The sequence below is a fragment of the Micromys minutus genome (assembly GCF_963924665.1).
Source record: "Micromys minutus genome assembly, chromosome: 3".
NCBI classification, from domain to species: Eukaryota; Metazoa; Chordata; class Mammalia; order Rodentia; family Muridae; genus Micromys; species Micromys minutus.
Window position 1 is genome coordinate 68615796 of NC_137972.1, and position 25832 is coordinate 68641627.

At 44.3% G+C, this 25832-nt stretch overlaps 1 protein-coding gene across 1 annotated transcript in view; it reads left to right on the top strand.

Annotated features, from left to right (window-relative positions):
- Positions 1–25832, top strand: part of ADAMTS17 (ADAM metallopeptidase with thrombospondin type 1 motif 17) — a gene marked incomplete at both ends in the record, with an annotated part of 292773 nt that overhangs the window by 243477 nt on the left and 23464 nt on the right. The window contains one exon of the mRNA XM_080913724.1: positions 24889–25093. Within this exon, the coding sequence (XP_080769850.1) occupies positions 24889–25093 (205 nt within the window). The remainder of the gene's footprint in view (positions 1–24888; positions 25094–25832) is intronic.

The following is a 25832-nucleotide window of genomic DNA, read 5'->3' on the forward strand; positions in this document are numbered from 1 at the left end:
TGTGCGTGTCTGTCTATCTGTGCATGTTTGTGTATGCATGTGTGCAGGTGTACATGCTTGCATGTTCAGTGTACACGTATGTGAGTACATGCCTAGAGAAGCCAGAGGACATCTTCAGGGACCACCTGAAAGGACCTAAAGCTCATAAACTAGGATAGACTGGCAAGCCAACTGCAGGGATCCTTCTGTCTCTCTCGGCATGCTGGGAATGTTAGGGTGTCTCTGTACCTGGCATTTTTATTGGGTTATGGATATTAAAGTCAGGTACTCCTGCTAATGAGGTAATATTGTCCCAACAGAGCTATGTCCCAGCCCTCTTGAGGGTTTTCTAAGTACTTGGGGGTATCCTTGTGAAATACAAAGTTATTCCCAGGTCCCAGAGACAGCAAAATTAGCCCAGAGACTCATCATTTTTTTTGTTTTAAAAAATTGAAAAAAAAATGGGAGGGCTTCTTTTCAGCTTTGTTTCTACACATTCGTTTTTAAAAGGCTGACAGAATAAAATATGTCTGCAGTGTATACCCAGGACATTGCCCTGGTAGGGAAGAGAATCTTTTTAACTTTCTCATGGGTGGGATCAAGGGTACGTGGTCCTCTTCTCACTGAGGCTGCACATTGGTGCAACAAGCATTGGAAACACAGAAGAGGAACAAGAATGGGTAAGAAGTTAGCGCAGCGTGTGGCCATGTTGGCCTTTGCCCCAAGTGTTCATTGTAGCATACAAAGGGAAGGGAACGGGGTTGCAAGTCAGATTTCACAGAACTGCTTGTCTGTGAGTGTCCTTCATCTGAAATCCAAAACCCAAAATGCTTTAAAAATATGTCACTTTGAGCTCCAACATGATATTACAAGTAAAAAATGATACACTAGAAATATCACATAAATTTTTTCCATGCTATATGCACTTTGTATATAAGGGGTGTGTGTATGAGTGTGTGTGTGTGTGTGTGTGTGTGTGTGTGTGTGTGTGTGTGTGTGTGTGTGTGAGTGACTCATAAATGATTGGTCTTAGCCACTATCCCCAATATACCCCCTTATATATGTAAAAATATCCAGAATCTGAAAAAAATGGATAGGGAAGCTTAGAACCTTGCCAGCAATAGTCTGTGACTGGGATGACCTCATGCTGATGGCCTTCTGATGTACCACTCTGTGCTGTCCATTGCCATCAGAATGTGGAATCTCCCAGCTTCCCAAAGCTTTGACCTTGGAAACTATCTTTCCAATACCCTTCTTCAGAGAAAGATGTTCTCAACGGTTTAACTGTAGGGGCCACTGGCTTGCAGGAGGCTCAATGTAGCCTTCTGCCTTCACCAGAAAAGCACACTGAGCCAACTGCTCCTTCCCATTAAGCTGACTTTGTTTCTAATGGGAGGGAAGGTGGCCATCCAGAAAGTCAATATGGCTGCCTATTCAGCTCCCGACCAGACCAACTGCTCTGATCCAGTGACTACAGCAAGGAAAGACAGGCAACCGGTCATCACCAACCAGTTTAACAGTACACTGGGCCTTTGGTGAAGTAGGAGGAAGGAACTGGGCCTGTGATCCAAGATAATAGATCTAAAAAAGCAGAAATAAGACTATCAAGATGAGGATCTAGAAAGGTGGCTCAGGGGTAAAGAGGGCTTGCTGCAAAGAATAGAAGGTGTGTTCTAAGCACCCATACTGGATGGCTCACAACAAACTGTATTTCTAGCTAGCTCTAAAGGACCTAACACCTCTGGCTTCTGTGGGACATCCACTCACATGCACACACATCCAGAGACACATAAACACAGAGATATAATAAAAGAATAATGAAAATGAATACTTTTTATTAAAAACAAAGAACAGAAAAAGTATGTGGAATAGCTCCCAAAGTTGAAAAAGAAATTTTTAAAGCAGCTTTAATAAAGTGTCAGGGCAAATAGCCGTAGTTACTCTACTTGGGTCTTGCAGGTGTTATTCTGCAGACAGGTGTTCTGCTGCAGACAGGTGTTCTTCTGCAGACAGGTGTTCTTCTGCAGGCAGGTGTTCTTCTGCAGGGAGGTGTTCTGCGGACAGGTGTTCTTCTGCAAGCAGGTGTTCTGCTACAGACAGGTGTTCTTCTGCGGACAGATATTCTTCTATAGACAGGTGTTCTTCTGCAGGCAGGTGTTCTTCTGCAGGCAGGTGTTCTTCTGCAGACAGGTGTTCTGCAGACAGGTGTTCTTCTGCAGACAGGTGTTCTGCAGACAGGTATTCTCCTGTAGACAGGTGTTCTCCTGCAGACAGGTGTTCTTCTGCACACTTCTACTCTAATTCCCTCCTAGGTCTGATGGCCTAGTGCAGTTTACACACTCTCCTGCCAGCCAGCATGATTCCTAAGGAAAACTGAGAAATCCTCACTAGAAAAAAGATAGTGATGGGCAAACAAGAACAGATAGGTCTCATGTAGAGCTCGCCAGCATTGTGGCCACACCAAAAGTCAGATATGAAGACCATCCAGCTAGATCTAGATTGTTAGCAGTGGGTTACTGTACTGGAAAATTCCTCTGCCTGGGTAAGAAAGGCAGCCCGCCCGGAATGTTAGTCTTGGATAGCAACTAGCGACATCAGCAGCCGTATGATTCTCAGAGCATGAGAGTTTCTTTTCCAAACTCTCGGTGACTGGGTGTGGTACAACCTGTTAGCAAACCCAGACTTCGCCACGGTTATTTCAGTTCCCGAACTGCACTGGCTTGAGGTCTGGAGCCTCGTGTGTAATTCAGCAGGGTGTGATGGCCGATGAGAAAGCGGGGCCTATGGATGTCTCAGTGGCTAGCTGAACCCTGTTCTCTTAGTACTTTCTACTTCCCTAGTGAGAACTAAGTTTGTTCCTGTAAATCCCAGAGAAATATCTTGTTTTCTACAGAATTCTTGAAAATGAATTTGCTATAAAAGTAGAAAGATCTGAAAAATTAGAGTTTTCAGGAAATAGCACATACAGAGATGTACTTGTCTCCCAAATATAATACCTGAGTTCTCTTCCCCAAACACACATTTCTTTTTAGAAGAAAGCTAGGCATAGTAGAGTGTGCTTCTGATCCCAGTACTAAGAAATCAGAGACAGGTAGATTTTGGGGGCTTGCTGGTCAACCAGCCTAGCAAAATTGGTAGATTCTGGGCCCAGTACCTGAGGTTGGCCTCTGGGCACACTCATACTCACGCTCTCAGACACACATGCACACACACACACACACACACACACACACACACGCGCGCGCGCTAGCACATGCAAAATTTTCTTTTACTATAGATTATTTTCATAATTTAAAAGTAGTGGACGTAGCAGATATACAAAGGCAGCTGGAGGGTCCATCTGTCCCTATGGGCAGACAGTAACGAGAGAAGGGAGGAGGTAACAGCTCGGCTACATGATTCAGATGATCCCATAAATCATCATGGGCAAACCCCACAAGCCTCTGGAAGGTCAAAAACACATTCACTGCATTTTATAAATGAAGGCTTCAGGATACTTAGTCTTTGAGTAACTTCCCCAGGCTCTAGGCAGTGGCAAGGACGACCTCACACCAAGCCCTCATTCTGTGACTCTTTCACATGCCGAGACAGCCCATTATAAACTAAAAAAAAAAAAAAAAAGACCAAGGAAGGTCAAGAGAAGGCAGCATTAGTATTTTCTTAGCTCTTAGTTTAGCAGTTGGTGAGGGGAAGGCTGTGATGGCTCTCTTTTCTGGAAGTTAAAACACAGCTACAGGTTTAAAGTTGTAAAACTAAAACCATTCTGGTTTAAATCCTTAATCCCCCAAAGGTCCCTGTCGTAAAGGCTTGGTCCTCAGCCATGGTGTTAGTGAAAGATGGGGAGGAGGGGGTTAGGAGGCCGAGTCTGGTGGGATTAGTAAAGGTTTTGGTGCTAGGCCCTTAAAGGGGATAGAGGGAACTTGCTCCCTTCTCTCTCTCCTAGCTTCCTGGCCACCTGTGAGCACTCTCCTCTGCCTCGTGGTACAGCAATGACATACTGCCTCACAACTGGCCCAAAGCCCGTGGGGCCTACTGAACCTTGACTAAAACCATGAACCAAGCAAACCACTTCTCTGTATAAGTTGACTTGTCTTAGGTATTTTATCACACTATGGGAAGATGACTAGCACATAAATAGAACACCAACAGTTTAGCATCAGGTCCATCCATGTACAGCCAGAATCTATCTAGTCAGCTCTGGACCCAGCTACAAGACACTTCATCTCTAGGCAACCGCGCTGCACCTGAGTCTGTTGTCATGGCTTCTACCACACATCCCTTGGTGTGTGCATGCATCACAGCCAGACTTGTACCCCAACCCACACCCCCTATTCTTTTCTTCTTCATTTTCACCCCCTCAGAGGCTTCCTTTACCGATAAAACTTCCCATGTGAGACCTGTTGCTGGCATGCTCTGTCCAGGACTGCACTGCACATTCTATCAAATAGTTTATAATAAACACTAGAGTTGGTTCATTTTCTGTCTTTGTGTGTGTGTGTGTGTGTGTGTGTGTGTGTGTGTGTGTGTGTGTGTGTGTGCATGGGTGTTAAACGGAATTGTTTCACTCGGCTACTGTTTGCAGGACATTCTTAGTGGTGCCAGGAGGGCACAGAATAAGGGCTCTGGCAATAGAACTCTTGGGGTTTCCTGATAAGCCATTTTCCCAAGTGTATGGCTCAAGACTCGTGGAAAAATCTGCCCCACCCACAACAGAATTCCATGGGTTAGCACCCCCTGAGTTGGAAAGGAGATTTCATTCTAGTTACTGGAGAATTTAAATATCAAGACACAGTGGTTTGACCTTGGCAGATGCTCCGCTTACAAAGGGGTCAAAATGAGAAGCTCATTCAGGACCCTGGTTTGTGTTTGGTTGGTTAAATCATTTAGGTTCACTTGGTGTGGTTTCTCATGGACCGTCACCATTCTCATGCGTGTCTGTTGCCTCCCTGGATCATGATATCATTCTGAGCCCTTCCATTGGCCCTACTCTTCCTTAGAAATATCTCAAGTCCTGTGTTTGCCGAACCAACCATGCCCTGGCTTCTGATTGACATAGATCTGTTTAAAACTATAGGACAAACTAAAATGGGTAAATCCCTGTTGTGGAGAGGCACCAAGGCATTTCGCTGACTAAGCTCTGTAGCCTAACTAGCAAGAATGGGGAAGTCTCACCTCTGGGTTGTAGAGAGTGTGGTGTCAGGTCCCCCCACCCCCTTGTCACTAGCTATACACAAACCCCTGGGCATGTTCCCAAATCTCTCCATCTGTAAAACTGTGAAATTCGATCCTCTCTCATAGAAGTCTTGAGAAGATTAGGTGAAGTAATGCCTATAAATTCCTTCATCCCAAATAAGCACTTGATGAACGCTAGCCAAGCCCATCATTGCTATACAAGGCTATATTAATTATAAACACAAGCCAGCTGTTGAACCCCAGCATTTCATGGGTTATTCATCATGTCTTAAGATACAGCACACACATGCATGAGCACACATGCATGCATACACATATGAATGTGCACACACACATTTTAATACAGTTATAAATACAAAATTTAAATAGGCCATGCTGCTATTTTCCAGGTAATAAAATATCAGGACAAGTCTTGGCATTTTCTAATACTTTGCTTCTTGTCAGAACAAGTTCATATAATTTATACTATATTTCAGGGTAAATTGAAACAGCAGAAAAAGCTCAAGTGGTTCATTGCCAACCTTATGAGTATACCCAAGCTTCAGATAGTGTTATCAGAAGAATGAGGTGAGGCTAGGGAATTATGAAAGGGGTTGGGTGTTATTCAAACCTGAAGATTGGGTTATGAGCTCAGAGCTTGGCATGTAGATTTCCGGACACCTAAGAGCATGTAGCTTGTTAGTGGCTGAGCCGAGACAGCGGTAGACAGCGCAAACAATGAGAATGAACTTGATATGGGTAGACGGGAGTTGCTATACCTTGCCAGCACTTCTCTCTACTAACCAGGATATAGACTTAAGCACCAAGGACCAAAGCAGCCTGGGGAAAGAGGGGTAGGTTGTCAGAGCAGAAATTAACACCATAATGGTGGTCATGAATGTCCTCAGGCCACACTGTGTGGGTGATTTGGTCACCTTGTCCCCTCCTTAATGCTTACTCTACTTCTAGGAAACAGGACACTCCCTGATCAGTCAGACAGAGCCTTGCTCTGACTCTTGACGTCAGGAAGGGAGGACATTTCAGCTGTGCATGCCCGGTAGGCTAAGCTGGCAACAGTGACTATTTTCATGTTATGTATAGCCTCACTGTAGAGGCGATGTTCATGATAGCTGCTGTTCTATTGCCTCGGAATCTCTTGCTGGAGAAGTGGGGTCAGGATTTTTTGCTGACAGGGAGGACCCCACTCTGGGGTTTCTGATGCAAGCAATGTCTCCTGGCTGAGAACAGGGAGTCTGTGTCTCTGGCTGGTTCTCTTGTATCAGTTCTAGTCACTGATGCTAGTAAGAGTTTGTTTGACACATGGTAACAAAAATTCTCAGAAATCTTGACTGTGGTACTATCTTAGTCAGGGTTTCTATTCCTGCACAAACATCATGACCAAGAAGCAAGTTGGGGAGGAAAAGGTTTATTCAGCTTACACTTCCATATCACTCTTCATCACCAAAGGGAGTCAGGACTGGAACCCAAACAGGTCAGGAAGCAGGAGCTGATGCAGAGGCCATGGAGGAATGTTACTTACTGGCTTGTTTCCCCTGGCTTGCTCAGCTTGCTCTCTTATAGAACCCAGGTCTACCAGCCCAGGGATGGCACCACCCACAATGGGCTGCCTCCCCCACCCCACCCCCAGTTGAGTTCACTATTTGAGAAAATGCCTTACAGCTGGGTCTGAACATACAGCATTTCCTCAACTGAGGCTCCTTTCTCTGTGATAACTCCAGCTTGTGTCAGGTTGACATAAAACCAGCCAGTACAGGCACCAATAACCAAGTTTGATGAATAGGTCTTGATCCTTGAACCAGAAGACAAATGTTATAAGCCTGTGGTAGGAAGAGGGAGGTAAAAGCAACCTGTGGGTTGAGAAACCCAGAGCCCATGCTCCTGAAGGTGAGGACAATTAGCCAGACTCCCTATCCAAGTCAGCCAGACCTGACAGGAAGCTCTGAACCTTGTTCTACATGTGTTCTAAAGCCTGAGATGGGTCAAGGAAACAGAGGGACAGGCAGCCAGATGTTGCTGTTTCTAGGCAAGGCATTCTCTACACAAACCTCAAGTGCATAAAAAAGCTATCTCTCTAATTTAATTCCAGCAGGAACATCATTGACAAAGAGCAGCAAGGCGGTGAGTGACTATGTCATTCTTCAGCTTGCCAGTCTGAGAAGGAAGGTTAAATCTAGGCCCCTGTGCTTTGAGAAAAGTAAATAAGGGCTGGCGAGGAGCTCATTCGGACCCCACAGAATAAAGAAAGGTCAATTAGCATTGCTTATTGTTTAAGGAAAATTCTAAGAGACTCCCATTCTGATTCTGTGATCAGGAAAGGAGACACACAGGAACTCGACTCCCACGGTGGTTCCAAGAATCCAAGAGCCTAGCAAGAAAACAATAGTCTACCACCCTAGCCAAGCAAACAGAAACCCACAAGAAGAGCCCACTTAGAAGAGGTTAATAAAGGAGGGTTGTTGGAGTTGTTTTTAACATAAGAGAAACCAGGAAGAATAAATGAGCTACTAGACACACGCACACGCACACGCACACGCACACACACACACACACACACACACAACAAGGAGAATTTCTGCAAACTACTGTTACTTTTAAAACTGAAAATAAAAGGGAGGAAGGGAGAAGAAAGCATGTAGGAAGTGTGGTTCACCTGAGGGAGGGAGTGAAGGACCTAGCACACAGCCCCAGGAGGCAGGCACAGTTGTTATCATAATTAAAAAGCTAGGACACAGGCAGCCAAGTCTACATCCCAGTCCCACAGCTGCTGTTAGGGACCTGGGGTAGATCACCACCCTAGTCCTGTAAGACGGGACATAAGAATTGTGTCTACCTCATGAGGTTGTTGCAAGTATAAATTAATAGAAACAAATTAGTCAGGCCATTTCCAGACATGCAGTAATTGCTAAGTTTGGTGCTTCTATGATCCTTGATATCACTGTGACTTACTTTTTACAAGTATCCAAAACCCTATTCCAGGATGGAGTCTAACTCAAGACATAAAAGAAGCCAGGCCTGAGGCTCTGCTGGTCAGTTCTGAGAAATCATAGCAGGAGAAGAAGAGCCAGGAGCCTGAGGCATGTGCTTTAGTTCCCCCAAAAGAGTCATAGCTCATAGATCCCAGGAATGTCTCCTGTACATGTTATCAATCCCTAAATGATGAGAGGAGAGGCTGAGGAAAGATGCCCATGTGTGGGAGTGGTCAGCAAGAACATTTAAGCCTGCCACTGTTGCTAAGGGGAATGGAAGGTCCTTAGAGCACTCAGTGAATTTCCCACGTGACTATAGAAGAAACAAGGGAACAATCCATCACCATGGGGCTAGAACCAAGTCTCCTTGACCCATGTCCAAGAGGTCTCTAAAGGCTCCTTCCATGACACTGTCTTGGCAGTTTGTCAGGAGCCTCCTATCTTAGAGCAGGACTCTGCAGTGAGACCACCATGGTATCAAGATGCTTATAGTGTATGTTACCCTGCTCTGCTAGCCATAGGTTCTGTCTCTGCCATTTCAGGCAAATGTAAGTTGAAAAATATTTTTTTTAATCTACAATGTTCCGAAAAGAGAGAGATGAATTTTCTGTATGCTGAGGACTATTCTGATTCCTTGTTAATGAAATACTGTGTGCTCAACCCCACTGGAGCCTTTTGTCCACCAAGCATCTCATTCATGGGATACATATAGGCATACAGTAGATGTATGTATATAGAGTGAACCTATATAGAGTTTTTAATTCTTGTCTTTATTGCCTATTTATTCCCTAGTCTACCAGCTGTTTACTCTGAAGTAGATAAAATTAATCAAGAAATTAAAGCCACAGAAGAATACGCATAGATTTTAGGCAGATGCCATATGCATTTTATATAAAGGACTTGGACATTCAGACACTTTGATATCCGAGACAAAGGTTGTCCCTGGAACCAAGAACCTTCAGATAGTGAGGTACAGTTGTATAGATAGCCAGGGCTATAATGTAACAATGCTTTATTTATTAAGTCATTTTTTGTCCTTCAACTATAGTTCAATTTCTACTTCAAGATGCTTAGTGTGGAGAAATAGTTTGCAGACTGAGCTGCCATCTTCACACAGTTGATTTTAGAGATAAATCTAAAGCAAAAGTGGAGTCAAGTATTAGTTAAATTTGGTGTTAATATGGCCATTCAGTAGTTGTGGCCCATGCCTTAATCCAAACACTTGGGGGACAGAGGCAGGAGGATCTCTGTGAGTTTGAGGCCAGCCTGGCTTACACAGCAGGTTTTATGATAGCCAGGTTTATACAAAGAAACCCTGTCTTGGAAAAAAAAAAGTTTATGTTCTAATATAAATAAAATAATACAATCAAAATATAGAAAGAGGGGAGAATAATAAAATGACTAAAGAAGAGGAGACAAATGCCATTTTACAAAGATATGTGTACCCCCATATTGAACTCAAAGCGAGGGGAGCTAGGGAAGTCTACTAGCCTTGGTCTGACACTTAGACTGCCAGTCACTCTTTTTTCCTCATATGCCTCCACCTGCAGTTTTCACACACATGTATTACAATGGCATGCTCTACCTTCACACCACCAGGCTAGTTAGGATATAAAAGACAAACACTAAGCTTTCATAAAGACTTGGTTTTACTGGGATTCTCCACTGCTAGCGAGCATGTAAATTGGCTTTAACTGTTTGGCTACACATACAAATACTAATAAACCCAAACGTATATCCCTGTGTATCCAACAGCAGTTTAGACAGCACACACACAAGAAGTTAGCAGGAAGTTAGCCTCAGGGCTCCTCCTGAGAACCCTGACCCCTAAATAACCCAAATGTCCACCCAGAGTGTGCTGGTCACTGTTGAGGTACACAGGATGCTGTAACATAGCAATGAATGGACTGGGGCTTTCCTTGGATCCATCACAAACAGTGTTGAGTGGACAGACGACAGGAATGCATGTTCTACTGTGTTTAAATCAAGTTCAAAGCTAGAGCAAGCTATTTATGGTGATAGGCGTAAGAATTGTTGGGGAGATTTGCAACTGGGAAGCTGAGGACATCTTCTGGGGTTCTTTTCTTCTTGACCTAAGTTGTGATTACATGTCTTGTGGGTACTTTCCTGTATGTATAGTATCAGAAGAGAAGGAAGGAAGAATGGAAGGAAGGAAGGAAGAAAGGAAGGAAGAAAGGAAGGAGGGAAGTAGGAGGGAGGGAGGGAGGGAAGAAAGAAGAAAAGAAGGAAGGAGGGAAGGAAGAAAGGAAGGAAGGGAAACACATTTACACGCAGAAACAATTTCAAGGGAATATAATAAATATAGTAAAATATGCATAGTAACTGTAATAAAATACTGTTTAAAACCTAATGGCGCATATATTAGAATGAGTTTAGCTCATGTAACATAATTTCAAGTCAGCTGATAAACTAAGACTCATCCCTGTGGTGTGTAAAGAAAGCACACATGAAAACTGGTTCAGAAAGTCTAAAACTGAAGGATGAACAGAAGCATGATGGGAAAATAGAAAAAAGGAATCTGGTATGCAGTTATAGTATTTAAACAAAACTGAGAGAAGGTAAAGCATTATAGACAACAATTTATAACAGTAAATTAAACAGCAAGCAGGGGTGTGACGGCTCTTCCTGGTTGTCAACTGGACCACATGTAGAATGAACTACAGTCCAGAGATGGAAGGCACACCTGTGATCCAGATCTTGAGGCTGGAAGACAGAGGCTTCTGACCTGGATCTTCGCATGGAGATCTTGAAGCCCAGTGGCCATGAAAAGCCTAGGCCCAGGCAAGGTAGTCCACACCTTTAATCCTGGGAGCCAGAGACAAGCAGACCTGAGTTCAAGGTCAGCCTGGGACAAAGCAAGTCCCAGATCCAGGCATGGTGGTATACCCTTTAATCTGGACCACACCTTCTGCTGGGGCCTACATAAGGACACTGGAAGAAGGAAGACTTGCTCTTCTATGCCTGTTTGCACTCACCTGCCAGCACATCTGTTGGGAGCTAATTCAGGATTCCAGCTCATACAGAAGAGCAGCTGTAACAACTAGCCTCGGTACTGAGCAACTACTAGACTCTTGGACTTACTAGTCACAGCTGCCCATTGCTGGGTTAGTTGGATCAAAGACTTTAAGTCATTACAATAAGTTCTCTTAATATGTAGAGACATTCCATAAGTTCTATGGCTCTAGAGAACCCTGACTAATATTAGGGGTTATAACACTGACTTCAGACAAAGTAAACTTCAAGCCAAAATACATTAAATGTGCCAGAGAAAAGCTAGCCTTGGAATCACAGAATAATTATGGTTTGGGTCATAACAAAAACAGTAGATTCCATAAAGTAGAAATATTCTAAGGAAATACTAGTCGTGAAACAGCAAATCTAGAAATTAATAAAATTGAAAAGTACAAAATTCCCTTGACCTACAAATAAATACATTGTAAAGCTAGATCATAACATATATCTGTTACCAAGTACTTGGGAGGCAGAAACAGAAGGATGAGGAGTTAAAAGCAAAAAAATAACAAAAAAAAAAAAAAAAAAAAAAAAAAACGATTCCATATACATTTCTATTTAAAATATATTTATATCGTGTCATAAATAGTTACAGATGTGGGTTATGATACCCCATTTCCTGTATTTGGCACTAGATCTTAGAAATGAAACCTTGGGGTATCTACTGGCTCTAGACTGAGTGCTTAGCCTGCTATGTAATTACTCTTACTCTTACTCAGCGATATATTGGATGCTTACAAAGTATTAGAGCCTGTGCCCTGCCTACTGCTAGCCCAAGGTGGAGAGACTCCTCTCAGCCTTGTGGAACTTTTCTTGTGGGAAATATGAACAAATATAGAAGACAGCTTCATCCCTGTGTTTGAGATTCTGGAACAGAAGCCATGTTGTATCCCACATGGTTCTGGCATCCAAGAAAAAAGATACCCACCTTGCCTCAGTGACAGTTTACAAAGAGAAAGTTGCCACTTCCTCATCTGCCTGGGAGTCCAGTAAAGACTAGAGGACATGACATTTGGCACATGAAACCGTCCAGTTAGTGTGGTTCTTATTGCTTATTTACTTGAAGCTAGTCAGGCTACACCCAGACATGGGTTTGTAGAAGCCACATGCTCAGGAGACATTGGCCAGCAGGGTGTGTCCACAGCAAAAGAGGTGGGTAGAAGCCAAGTGGTCTGGCTGCTGCTGCCCCATGAAGAACAGCTAACAGGCTGTGTATGCTGCAGAAGGAAGACAGCAGACTCTGTGTACTTCGGGCCTTGACATCTAGAGAATGGCTGTGCCTCCTCTGAGGCCCATCCAGGCTGCTGAGGAGAGCGTGGCCAGCTTGGAGCACAGTGAGCCCTGTGTCATGGAGAGATACAGGCAGGACGTCGCCCCGGCTCCCCTGCTCATCACTCTGGATTCAGAACTTCTAGCTCTACCTTCGGGAAATCACCCAAACTATGGGCGGTTAGAATGGAAACTCTCCAAATACTGAACCCATATACACCGGTTAGGTAGTTTATGGCTCTGACTATATACATGAGCCTAAAAAGTCACTGTTTAGAAAAAAAAATCACTAATCACCTGGGAATTGCTTCTACTATCAGCAGTTAAAAAAAAATATGAAATGTTCTGTTTATGACACACGTGACATCGGGTGTTACGGAAAATATATGTGACAAAGAATCAGCTCATATGTCTTCCATGTTCCTTCCCTTTATAGTTTTAGGGACCTTCCAGATTTTCTGCTGTATGCATAAATTATTATAATTTCTACAAGCAAAAGGAAAACCAAGGACAGAGATTCGTAAAAATGAATGAATCATAGCCCACAGCTTTCTAGAGAGCAGCAGGAAGAACATTCTAGGGAGCTTCAGTCAGTCCTCACAGCTCCGTACTGATAGAGTTCAAGATGGTGTGAAAGAAGGACATTTTCTAGGTTCTTTAGCAGCCTGAGGCTCTGTGCTAAAAGATGTCTTTCAAAAGAGCCGGGGATAAGGCATGAGCCAGGATCACCACCACCAGATATGAGCAGGCCTTTGTGGCTGCAGGGTGGCTGTCTGGGCTCTGTGTGGTCGGGCCATGCACCACAGAGCAGACGATTCTATGTGATTCTCTAATTAAACCGTTTCCTTGCCTTCCTAGAGGTTGTGATGGCCAGTGGGAATAGTGCGTGCTATGCAAGCACAAACAACTGAGTTCGGATCCCTAGCAACCAAGTAAGAGTTGTGCATAGAAAGAGAGGTGCATCTGAGAAAGGGGAGAGATAGGTCAACCATATTAGTCAGTCAGTCCAACCAAACCAGCGCAGGTTCAGGGAGAGACCTTGTCTCAAAAAAAAAAAAAAAAAAAACTAGGGAGAATAAAATCAAGGAATTGGCATTGACCTCTGACTTCTATATGTACATGTACACAAGTATGTGCATGTGCACTACACACACATACACACACACACACACACACACACACACACACACACATGCACACATACACACATTCCTAACCATGAAAATTGCTAACCTGCAACATTGGGAGGAGGGAAAATATGCCACAAACTTAGTACTTAGGAAACCCCAGTCCCTGGTTACACTGAAAACTTTGCCTGAACAGAGACTCAGGAAACAGATAAACATGGAAGAGAAGCTGTATTCTGGTGAAAACAGACCATCTAATAGGATACTTGCTGGAGAAAAAAAAAAAATCTCTGAAGCATCCCGGGGTGATTTAATGCCACCAACTTAATAAGCCCAGAAACCTAACAGATCTCTTTCTTCTCTTCTGGGAGGACTCATAAACACGTTTCCTGTCGCTCATTAGCCATTAAAGTTATTAACAAATTATTATTTTCAATTGAGAGTGGTTATGGGATTCATTATTTCCTCTCCTGCCAAGACTCTGCAGTTCACAGAGAACATGAGTTACCCTCACAGTCCGGAGTTTCTAAATCATCCTGGACCGGGTCCGCTGCCTTGGGCGCAGCAAGCCATGTGGGGCTGAATAGCTAGCCGCCTCCCTTACATAATTCACTGAGAACTTAATTGGGGACTAATTATTGTCTCTCATCTGCCTGCCTGGGAACATCTGCCCAGCAGCTGCTGTGACTCCATTCGGCCGGGATGTTTGAAGCTTTCTGTGAAGTGAGACAAAGGTCATGAATATTTTATAATAGATTTATCTCACTGTAACTTTTTATAGGAAACTGCTGCTTGCTTTATTAGGGCAGTGTATCAATGCACAATCTTCCCCGTGCACCGGAGCTGAGCTGGGCGCAGACTGTCTTACAAGGCTCACTACAGAGGGGAAGAAGATGTGGCTGAGGTGTGCCAAGGGGCGGGTACGGTCGTGGAAGGAAGCTTGCTGACTTGTACACTTTACACTCTATTTTGAGTCAGTCCAAAAAGGACTGTATATAGTCAGCCATAGGTGAACACTCTGTGGCATAAATACCCATTTACACAGATTGAAACTCTGGATAGCTAAAGTCAAAGACGAAGATATGGCTCCCAAACTATGCCCCAGGCCTTTTTACCCTCAGGAGTCTCAAGTCCCATAGCAAACCTAAGATGTTCTTTAAGGAGGGAACGTCTGTAACCCTCACTGAAATAAGAAGGAACACGGCTGAATGGATGAGAGCATCATCCGATTATCTTGAAAGTCGGGCCCCAGGATATGGAAGTCAGCAGGTATAAGGGCTACTCGAGGATCAGGAGTAAGGAAGAAGCATGGCTGAGTTAGTTGCAGGGGAGCCTGACCTGGAAAGAGACCTCACGTGGGATGGCCTCTTAGCTGTTGTACCTCGGGTGATGTGACTGTGGACATGGGGAGAGGAAGCCATAATTGAGATCCCCTTAGGGGTTGCCTTAGTAGGATCCAACAGGATCTTATATGTGGTCCAGAAAACAGTCCAAGATGAGACCCCTTCCCCCTTTTTTTTAAATTTGATTTGGCAAGCCTGGGCTTTGTTACCCATCAGCCCCCCCTGGGCCCTCACATCCCCTGGGCATGACAGGGCTTCCACTGTACTGCCATTACTGCTCATACCAGTGGGGTTGCAGGGAAGAGAGTTGGAGGCCCAGCATCCTAGAAACTGCATTTTCATATCTCTCTCTCTCTCTCTCTCTCTCTCTCTCTCTCTCTCTCTCTCTCTCTCTCTCTCTCTCTCTCTCTCCCCCCCCCTCTCTCCTTCTCTCTCTTTCTCTGGGGTGTGTGTGTGTGTGTGTATGTGTATGTGTGTGTGTATGTGTATGTGTGTGTGTGTGTGTGTGTGTGTGTGTGTGTTGCAAGCACGTGTGCCAACAGAGGCTAGAGGTCAACATCAAGTGTCTTTTTCTTCACTGTATTCTTTGCAGGAAGGCCTCTCGTTGAACCCAGAGCTTGCTGGTGTTGATAGGCTGTCTTGGCTAGGGTTAGTGGGGTTCTCTTGTGTCCTTCACCCTGATCTTGGGAGTATAGGAATGTGTAAGACCACACCTGTATTTTTTTTATTGTGAATGTTTGGGATAAAACTCAGGTCCTCGGGTTTGTGCAGCAAGAAGACTTTACAATCTGAACCATCACCCCAATTGCAAGAACCACATTTTTTTGTTATAAAAAAGAAAAATTCATGCTAACAGAATTACTGAAGACTGAACTGAACAGAGTAACAATCTGCTTTTGAGGAGGAGCTGGAGAAACAGAGGAGCATGTAGTAAGCAGCCACATCCCAGAGGAGTCAGGAGTCATGCAGAGGAAAACAAGGAGTGGCTGTCAGGGCCACAAGTGTCCCAGCTGCCATCTGCTCTGAGGTTTGTGGTGACGTGTCATGCTTGCCAGACACCCTTGCTCAGTGTAGGCAAATGAAAAAGGTCGACACTGCCCAATGCCAGCATCTGACTCAGGGCTGAGATCCGTGGGCACCAGCTGTGTCTGCATGGCTCCACCCAGCTTGTCTGTCACCTTGGAACTTTTTTTTTCAGTTTAACCACCCACATGGCCTTTAGCCATGACCACCAACTGTCACTTCTAACACGGTGGCACATTAAGAGGCACCAGGGATTCAAACTAGACCAATGGTCATCATCACCTTGGAGTGTTGCTAAGACTTGCTGGCCTATGGATAGTTGTTCTCGGGAAGTCAGAACTGACTGGGTGTGTGGTTTTCAGTAAAGGTATTAAGGATGGAGTGGGAGAGCATGAACCCCCTCACCCTTACAGCTATGTACCAGAACCCTTGCAGGGCATCCAACTGCGGGGGTGGGTTGTGCCTTGGGACCTCCAGATCCTACAGTTGGAATAATCCTTTGCTTCATTCCTACATCCAGAAGCTGAGAGCTGGCACACCCTAGCCCTTGAGAACTCCCCTCAGGAACATTTCCTGAGTCTTATAAAACTCTGAGCCTTTGCATAGCCAAAGCCGGACAGCCGCAGGGAGGAATGCTGAGGAGATCTGCCTGCATCTTTTCATGTTGTGTAATCTTGTGGGGCCAAGCAGCTGAGGCATCTGTGAGGGTTCTCTACCGGTGTTAATGGGGCCTGGGGTGTTGTTCCCTGCGGTTCTATGAGTTGGGGGCTTTAGTGTTCCTTTCTATTGGGTATCATTCGATGCATATCCTGGGGGGAAAAAAATCTCATCATCCTTCAGAGGGGCCTCTTTTTAGAGCAAAATGCTTTAGGCCAACCTGTTAAGCCAACCTGAAGGCAAAACCAGCATTTGTGTCTCATAAAAATGTAGGGGGTCAAAGCCCAGGAGAAAGTGATGGGGTGGCAAACGACAGTCATTCGTTCTGTGCCTCCTTGGAATGGGAGATAAGGTGATACACCCCTGGTCTTTGAGGGGTTTGCTCAGAAATCCACAGCGGCCAGCTTAAGATATTAAAATGTGAAGTCCCAGACTGGAGGCTGCAGGGCCAAATTCCTCAGCAGACAGGACTTGGCCCACACAGACCGCTCATGGTTTTAGAGTCCAACATCTGAAAGCTCAGAAGAAAGCTGCTCTTTCAACTTGGCTTGTTCAGATGGAGGAGGTCCAACACCAGGCCACAGTGGGCCGGCAGCTTGGTGGGCCGCAACAGGCTAGTACTTGGTGACTACCCTTACAGGTAAAATGAGACTTTAAAAAGGACCACTGGACAGTGTCCCTAACATGAAGTGGAAAAGTCCCATTCCACCACTAAGAGATAAATGTGGCTTGGTTATTTTTTTCTTGCGTTGCTGCTTTGTGGACAGGATTTTTTTTTCCTTGTCGTGTATCTGCAACTTGCCTATCTTTTTAACATTTACACAGCATTTTTATTTCTCTTGTGACTTATTCCCTTGATTTTTTGCCCACTATCTGATTGTCTTTTGTCCTAATTGATTTCTATGTTCAGCCTTAAAAAGGAAGGGAATAATGGCTCACCTTACAACACAGATGGACCTTTAAGATGTCATAGAAAGTGACATCCTAAGAAGTGACATTATAGGAAGTGATATCAGGGGCCTAAGTGACATCAGAGGGACTGTGATATATTGTGCCACTTTCATAAGGCCCCTCTGGCAGTGAATTCACAGAATAGGAGAGCAGAGCCATCCTGGGAGAAAGGGAAATTAATGTTTGGGTGCAGCCCCGGTTAGAGGCAGTGGGAAGAGTGGCGATGTAGGGTTTCAAAGTTTTATTTAGTAGCATAGACCTGTGGGTGTAATTTAGTAGCATAGACCTGTGGGTGTACACACCGTTAAATTGAGTTTTATGTCACATTTATTCAGCCACAGTAAACATAAGAATGAACACATTGGGAGAGGCCACTTCACATTCACTAGAATGCATGATCAGAAAAGACCATGAGATTATTTGTAAGGATGTAGAAGCTTTGGAGTCTGCATACCTTGATGCTGGGAATATAAATGGACACAACGGCTTTGGAAAACAGACTGGCACTGCTCACATTGTGAGGCGTAGAATCACCACTTGATACAATCACTCTTCTAGGTACACCTCAAGGGAAAAAATAAGAACATGCATCCCCACAAAACATACACAAACCTTCACCCTATCACTACTCATAATGTACAGAGTATTACGGGGTGTAGAATGCCATCCGATGAATGGAGAAATAAAAAGTGGCATATCCACACAGCGGAATGTTCTTTGGTAATAAAGAGAAATAAAGAACAGAAATAGAGTATGACCTGGATAAGCCGTGAAAACATGTGCTAACTGAAAGAAGCCAAATGCAGTGACCCGCATGTCCTGTCTACTGGCTGAATGACATTTCCGGGTCAGGGAAATGGGTAGAATCAGATTAGAGACCACTTAGGACTAGGATGGATGGTTGGGTCTTGGGATGTAAGCTTAGGAGTGTGAGCTTCTTGTGTGAGTGATGAAAACATTCCTCAGTTGGATGGTGGTATACAGAAGATGTTCTTTCCACAAGTGCACTGTTTGGCCAGTAAGCTGAGTCCTAATGACACTTCGGAAAGTAGATTTGCCACTCATTATTGAGTGTCCTCAAGTAGGCTACTGAACCCCACAGTGCCTCACTTTCCCCACATATAGAATGGGTCAACTATATTAAATCTTTACAGGGGGTTTAGACATTTCTTACCACACAGCTGCTGTATCTGGAGAAACTATTGTCAAAACAATTTCCCTTGAAGCATATTTTAACAAAGTATTGACAGACTAACTGCCAGCTTCCTCTCTCCTTCCCTCCCTCCTAACCCCCTCCACCCTCCCTCTTGTCTTCCCAGCCCTTCCTTTACTTACTCATTCTTTGTAAAACACATAAAAAATAATCATAACTGTTCAAGGGCAAAAATGCATGGAAAAGTCACAGACCCTGGCAAGCCCCACCTTCTCAAGCTTAGGATCTAGTGGACAGAAGATACTTTAAAGTCAGAATTCAGGGATGAAGGTTGCTTCCCTCAAAAGCATTCACTGTTGCTGGGCCTCTCTGCAAGCAGAAATGCTTGCTTTTAAGCAAGCTCATATCCACAGGCCGGCATGATGTGTGTCAGATTTTCATTTCCTCTTTTAAAAAACAAATATGTGAATAATATTACTTTTCAGGGAACAGTATATGAGAACTCATAACTTTTGAGTTTAAGTGGAGAGGCACAGAATTGAAGCCTCATGTGGGGCTGTTAAAGAGGGTCCTGTTGAGTCCCCTGGGAGAACATCTCATCCAGGTTCCTTCGGTCACCTTTACAACTCCACGCTGTTCCTCCTTCACACACATCTGTTTAATAAAAGCTGTCTCCTGTCTTCAGAAACTATAAATGTCACATGTGAAAGTTGTCTGACGGTTCTCATAAGAGTTGCTAGCTCCAGTCTGCCAAAAGCTAAGAAAGGGACAAGGTTCCTAAGCAGAAGAGAAGGTCTGCGGCTAAGTATGGTCCTCGTGCTGTTGACTGGTGTTAAACGGGAAGGAAGGGCACTTGGCAAGTCTCTGTACAACCCATTCCCCAGGCTCACAACACACACAGTGAACAAAGTTACAGGTGGCTTAGGAAAGATTTTTGTCACCAGTGAGACAGAGAAAAGTGTTGGCTTCCTCTTAGCTGGACATTCATACCAGGGGACAGAATTCCTGTGTCAAGGAAAATGGACTGACAACCCTGCAGGCTTCCCTGTGTTGAGCATCCTCCGAATACTTTGGCTGCTATGTTCAAATATATTCAAACTGCTCTATTGTTGCCCCGTGCATGGAGGAGCCCAAAGCTCAAAGCAAATAAATAAGATGCCTGTTCTATAGTAACTAGTCCTCAAGCAGGAGACTCCTGCTATTATACCTACTCCTCACATCTGAATTATGCAAACTTATTAAGAATGAGGGGGGAAATTAATTTTAGAGGACCTTATTCATCTCTCTCATACTTCAGAATGGCCACCCAGGAACCCCTAGAAACCAGAGCTTCTCTTGACAGAGCCAGCATCTACATTTTTTAATAATAGTTAAGCAGTCAGAATAGTCTACATCTGTCAGGCCTGAAGCGTGGTAGACTCACTGAGTTCTTGGGTTTTCCCTGAGGAAAGGGCATCATCTCAGTTCATCTAGCAATAAGCTTGTGGGGTGTAAGCAGTTGCCAATGTTTTATAAAGAAGGGGCAGGATGTGGCCTTTTCCTGGTCACCCAGCAGGCAAACTAGGGATTGAGGACTTGAGTGTGCACCCATCAGCTCAATAGGTTTGGGGATTTCTCTTCTGGAAGTTTATCTTAACCCAGGGTATTTCTCAGTAGTCTTTATTGCTTGTATAACCTTGGCAAACCAAGAGCTTTATGTGTCTGGTCAGTTTCAGGAACTTCCTGAGATAAACTGTGTGCTTCCTAAGTCTTAATGATGAGCTTCCCTTTAGAATTGATGTCTTGGGAGCTTCTCCAAAGATGGAATGCTCTACTAGGAGGAAACTGCTGCACAACTTCACCAGTGTTACTGTTTCTTCCCAGGCCTCATCCTACCCATGATCTGTTCTATAACCAACCCCAGAAAATATTACTCAGTCCACCCAACCCCCAACATTGAAGCTAGTTCCCTTTCTTAGGTCACTTTTGCATGTTCTTCTCACCCTCCCTGGTCTACATAGCAGACAACCCTTTGTCCCCATCTGTGGGTTATGTATTCACTAATCAAACTGACTACTAATTGAAACTGATATGTTTATTTTAAAAAGAATTGTGACCAAGGTGGTGATGGCTCATACCTTTAATCCCAGAGCTTGGAAGGCAAAGGCAAGCAGATCGCTATGATGACAAGGTCAGTCTGGTCTACAGAGTGAGCTCCAAGACAGCCAGGGCTTCACAGAGAAATCCTGTCTTGAACCCCACTCCCCAAAAAAGGAATTGTATCTGCTAAGTAAATACAGATAGATGGTTTTTATCTTGTCGTTATTCCCAAAATAACCGACTATGACTATTATTTCTTTCCAGCACTATAAGTCACATAGAGGCAAGGTAAAGCATACAGAAGGATGTAAGTTCTGTGTAAATACTATTTCTTGTTTATAAGGGACTTAAGCATCTACATAGTTAGGTGGCTGAGGGGGTCTTGAGCTCTCTGTTCCCTCAAAGACAACAAATGTTTTGATGCACGGCTTCACAGAGTAAATTGGCGTCCTCCAAGCCCTCCCTGCTCATGATCTCTAACCCAGTGTCTCCAACCAAAATAGCACCCCAAGCTCCCAAAGGCACCATGAGCACTTCTCTGTGGCCAGTGGCATGCCATCCATAAGGACACTCCAAGAACTGGTCACCTCAGTCTATGAAGCTGCATTCTGTCTTTTATAGTCTATTGACAAGCTCTCCCCACCTGACTACTGAACCTCTCTTCTTTAGCCAACCTCACTTTGACCTTTAGGCCCCGGTGCAAGCTACATTTCCTCTGTAGCCAAGTGTTGGCTACAGATAAGTTCCTTTCCTTCTCATCGACGAAGGCTCATAAAGACTAGGATGCTGAATAGAACACCCCAACCCTAGAATCTGGATAAGACTGACTCAGCAAATATAAGTGCATATCTGGTCCAGCCAGACTGGGATTGAGCAAGTTTACTACCTCAGTGGCTGTGACCTGCAGCTTCTTGGGACTGCTAGAGTGGTTTGAGTCATCTACTCTGTGCTGTGGATTCTAGGTGTGGCCTGTTTGATGCTGTGCCTGGGATGTGCCCACCTATGTAATAAATGGAATCACATGCAGATGTCTTGTTTCTTGAGTTTGCATCTCAGAAAAATGTGGTGAATATTTCAATTGCTCACGAATAGCACACCCTTCCTTATCCCCTACGCTGAAGTGCTGGGGTTAACCCTGAGCCTCCTATATAATTCCTTCGTTAGCTGGTATTGTGAAATATAGCATGTCACCCTGTCTTCTATGATTGGGAGGATGTGTGTTCTTTATGGTCATCTAATTTGGGATCTGCTGTACATCCATCATAAAGTGACTGTGCCAGAGACTGTGCTTCTGACAATGCCATCGTGTCTGTGATAGCTCAATCATTTTCCTCAAGAAACAAGTCTTTTGTCCAGTTTAAATCTCGCCAACAGCACAGGTGGTACACACCCCTTATCTAAGCACTGAATCAACTAAAGTAGGCATACTAAAAGTTCAAACTGAGCCTGGACCATATAACAAGAGCCCACATAAATATAAAGGTGAAGAGAGCAAGTGAGGCTGGATCACTGGTAGAACACATTGCTTAGTATGCACAAGGGCTTGGGTTTCATCCCTAACATAAAATGTAGTGAAGGGAAGCTGAAGACTCTCAGAGTTATGAATGAGACGGGTTGATAATAATGGTCTAACGCCCCACCCCAATGCCCACACTATTCTCTTGGACCTGGAAATATGTTGAGTTACATAGTTCAGGAGAATTAAGTTGCAGATAGAACTAAAGTTGTGTGGTAGGTTAACTCAGCATTTAAAAAAAAAAAGTATGTTAAAGTCCTAACACCCAGGGGGCTAGAATGTGATCCCACTTGGAAATTATATCATTGCAGATGTAATTAATCAAACTGAGGTCACACTGGAGCAGGATCCCCCCATCCCTTCCAATATCCCTTTGAGAAGGTAACTGGGATGACACAGGTACACAAGTAACTCCATTTGACTATAGAGACAGAGTATAGAGTGATGCTTCCTTAATGCCAAGAATGCCAGTTTCTCTCAGAGCCTAGGTAAGACCTGTGTTAACAGACCTTCCATCAAGCACTATGGCTTAGAAGGACTAGCAAGCCACTTGGTTAGTAAATATTATGTGCACTTCAAAAATGGCCTAGGTTATAACTGTAGTATAAATTACTACAAAGCACCTTCCCTAAGTTTGAGGACTTGGACTTTGCTGCACTGTAGTGTTTAGTAGGACAGTAAGGGTCAAGTGCTTAAGGCAGTGGAGGGAGGGAAGCTACTTATAGTTCTTCCAGCAAAATGATTGTTTTCAGCTGAGAAAATAAAAATAAAAAGAAAGAATCAATAAGAAGAATGGTGAAAATCACAGAAACTCATTATTTCCTACGTTCAAGAGAAACAGACAGGTACCTGCTGGTCCATCCTTACCTCCTGCTTATCTACTTGAAGAGGATTAGTGATTGGCTGGACCATGACAATTAGAACAGGAAGGCTTGAGAACCCATTATCTCAAAGACTACAACAGGAAGAAGTTCGTGACATGTCCAATACTCATTGTCCTGTTTCCCATCACCTACCAAAGAGGCCACCGAAAAACCGTGACTGAGTACACATGGTGCTCAGTGCACAGGGCTGGCTGAGTGCACATGGCACTGAACAAATATGGGGCTGGATATATACATGGAGCGAGTGCACGCAGGCTAATGTGGATTGGATGCTGGGGTCAATGGTCTGTAAATAGTATACTGTGTCTGCTCAGGGTCACATCACACAATGGGCACAGTCATCTCTATCCCTCTTACATCAGTGGTGCGTCCAACAGGAAGAGCTTTGCTAAGTGATTCCTGGAGAAGAAGAAATGGGTAACACCACCCAGTGCCCACTCAGATGATTCTGAAAATGCTACTGATGTTTCTACAGAGTAAGTGGTATGATGAGATTTCATTAAATGCCACTCAAAGCTATCCTGCTGAGGCATGGAATGGCTATCTGTGCTCTCCATCTAGAGTTGGAGATGTCTTGGGCATTGGGAATATTTAAGGAAGGATGAAAGAGAGGCTTAAGACTGCTCATTACCAAAGGACCAAGCAGTGGCAGTTCACTGATATCCCCAAAAGGACATTCGCCTCATGTGTCCTGGTGAATGGTCATTTCCAAGTTGCTCAGTTGATTCCCAATACCCTGAAGCCAACAGAGAGACACACATTCACAGATGATTGAAACAGTGGATGGTAGGCAGTTTTAGAAAAGCATTTCAAGTGCCATCTTCAGGCCCATTTTCAGTGGCCCACAAGATGTCATCATCAAAAGTTACTGGCTTCTAGACTTCTCGGGCCATGGAAAGCAGATAGAACCTGGTCTAGGTGTACTGGAGAGGTCTTTGTGCAAACTATATCAGTCAGCTAATGCTGCGGTAACAAACATCACATTGCCTTAAAACCGTGATGGGTTCTTATGGCAGAGGGCAGGAAACAGAATCATAACCAACTTCACAACCACATTGCAAGTTTCTGTTGGACGGGGGTTGGGGGTTGGGATTGGGGTAGAGGAGAGGCTTCCAGAGAGATGGCTTAGTGGTTAAGAATGTTTGTTCCACAATTTATGAAGATGAGAATTTGCATCCTAGAAACCACATAACAAGCTGATTGTCTCTACAAATACCTGCATCCCCAGCTCCAGAGGGAGGTGGAGACAGGAGAATTTTGCTGGTATGTTCTGGCTTCCAGCCTAGTTATAATGTTAGCCCCCAATTTAGGAAAAAAATCGTGCCTCGGAGGCAAAGGTGGAATGAGATGGAAGACCACAATACCTTCTTCTGGCCTCCACACATACATCAGCACATATGTGTGTATACAGTCTCTCTCTCTCTCTCTCTCTCTCTCTCTCTCTCTCTCTCACACACACACACACACACACACACACACACACACACACACAAATAAATAAATATTTTTAAGCTGTTATTGGGACAACACCAGCTTTGTATCCACTCATACTCCACTGAACTAAACGTGTTCCCCTATAACAAAGGGGAACAGCTCTGGTAAATTTCTGTTCGAAGCCCTAGAGTTATCTCCATGACAAGGATCCTAGATCCATCTCTTTCCGCACTCACCCACTGCCAGGTTATCTTTTAACTGTTCTTTCTCCCTCTGGGCAGGTGGGTAGCTGGTCAGTGGAGTCCCTGCTCAGCGACCTGTGAGAAGGGCGTCCAACATCGGGAGGTGACTTGCGTGTACCAGCTACAGAATGGCACACACGTCACTACCCGGCCCATCTACTGCTCAGAACCCCGGCCGACAGCAGTACAGAGCTGTGAAGGCCAGGACTGCCTGTCTATCTGGGAGGCTTCAGAGTGGTCAGAGGTGAGTCCCTGGGCTCGTCACTGAGGCTGAAGCCATGCAAGAACTTGTAGGCTTTAAACACAGGGCCCACTGTGCGCAGTCTACTCCAAGGTATTTGTTACTCATCCCCGTGTACCACAGTCCTCATCTGCCCCATGGCCAGCTCACAAGTGCATTCCAGCTCCTATTTCCTTAAGCTTCACCTAAAATAATGGATAAAAAACAGACTAGCAAAGGTACACAATGTGGTTTTGAGGATGGATATCTATACACCACTGGTAAATTGATTTCATTTTTGGTGCTGAGAGATAATAGATGGACAGATGACAGATAGATAGATAGATAGATAGATAGATAGATAGATAGATAGATAGATAGATAGATAATAGAGACAGAGAGAGAAAAAGAGAGAGAAAGAAATCATACATACATACTCACCCACTAACCTGACCTTTTTATTCTCCTTCAGATGTGGTTGAATTGTAATATGGTCAAGTTGAGTATCCAGCTTCAAAGTCTTCCCTGCAGTGTCAGGGAAGCATTTGTAGGTTGCAGACTCAAATGCTAGGAGGTATTTGGTATGAGAGTCAGTTGCAAATTTCACACCAAGCTGGAAAGAGGTCAGCTAGGCCCAAGTTTTGAGAAGGCCAGTCCTGGAAATACCATTTCGTCTCTGATGATGTCATCGTTCAGGGCTTTGCCTTGACATTGCAATTATGTTGATTGTCTGGATATAAAACAAACAAAAAAATAGCTAAAT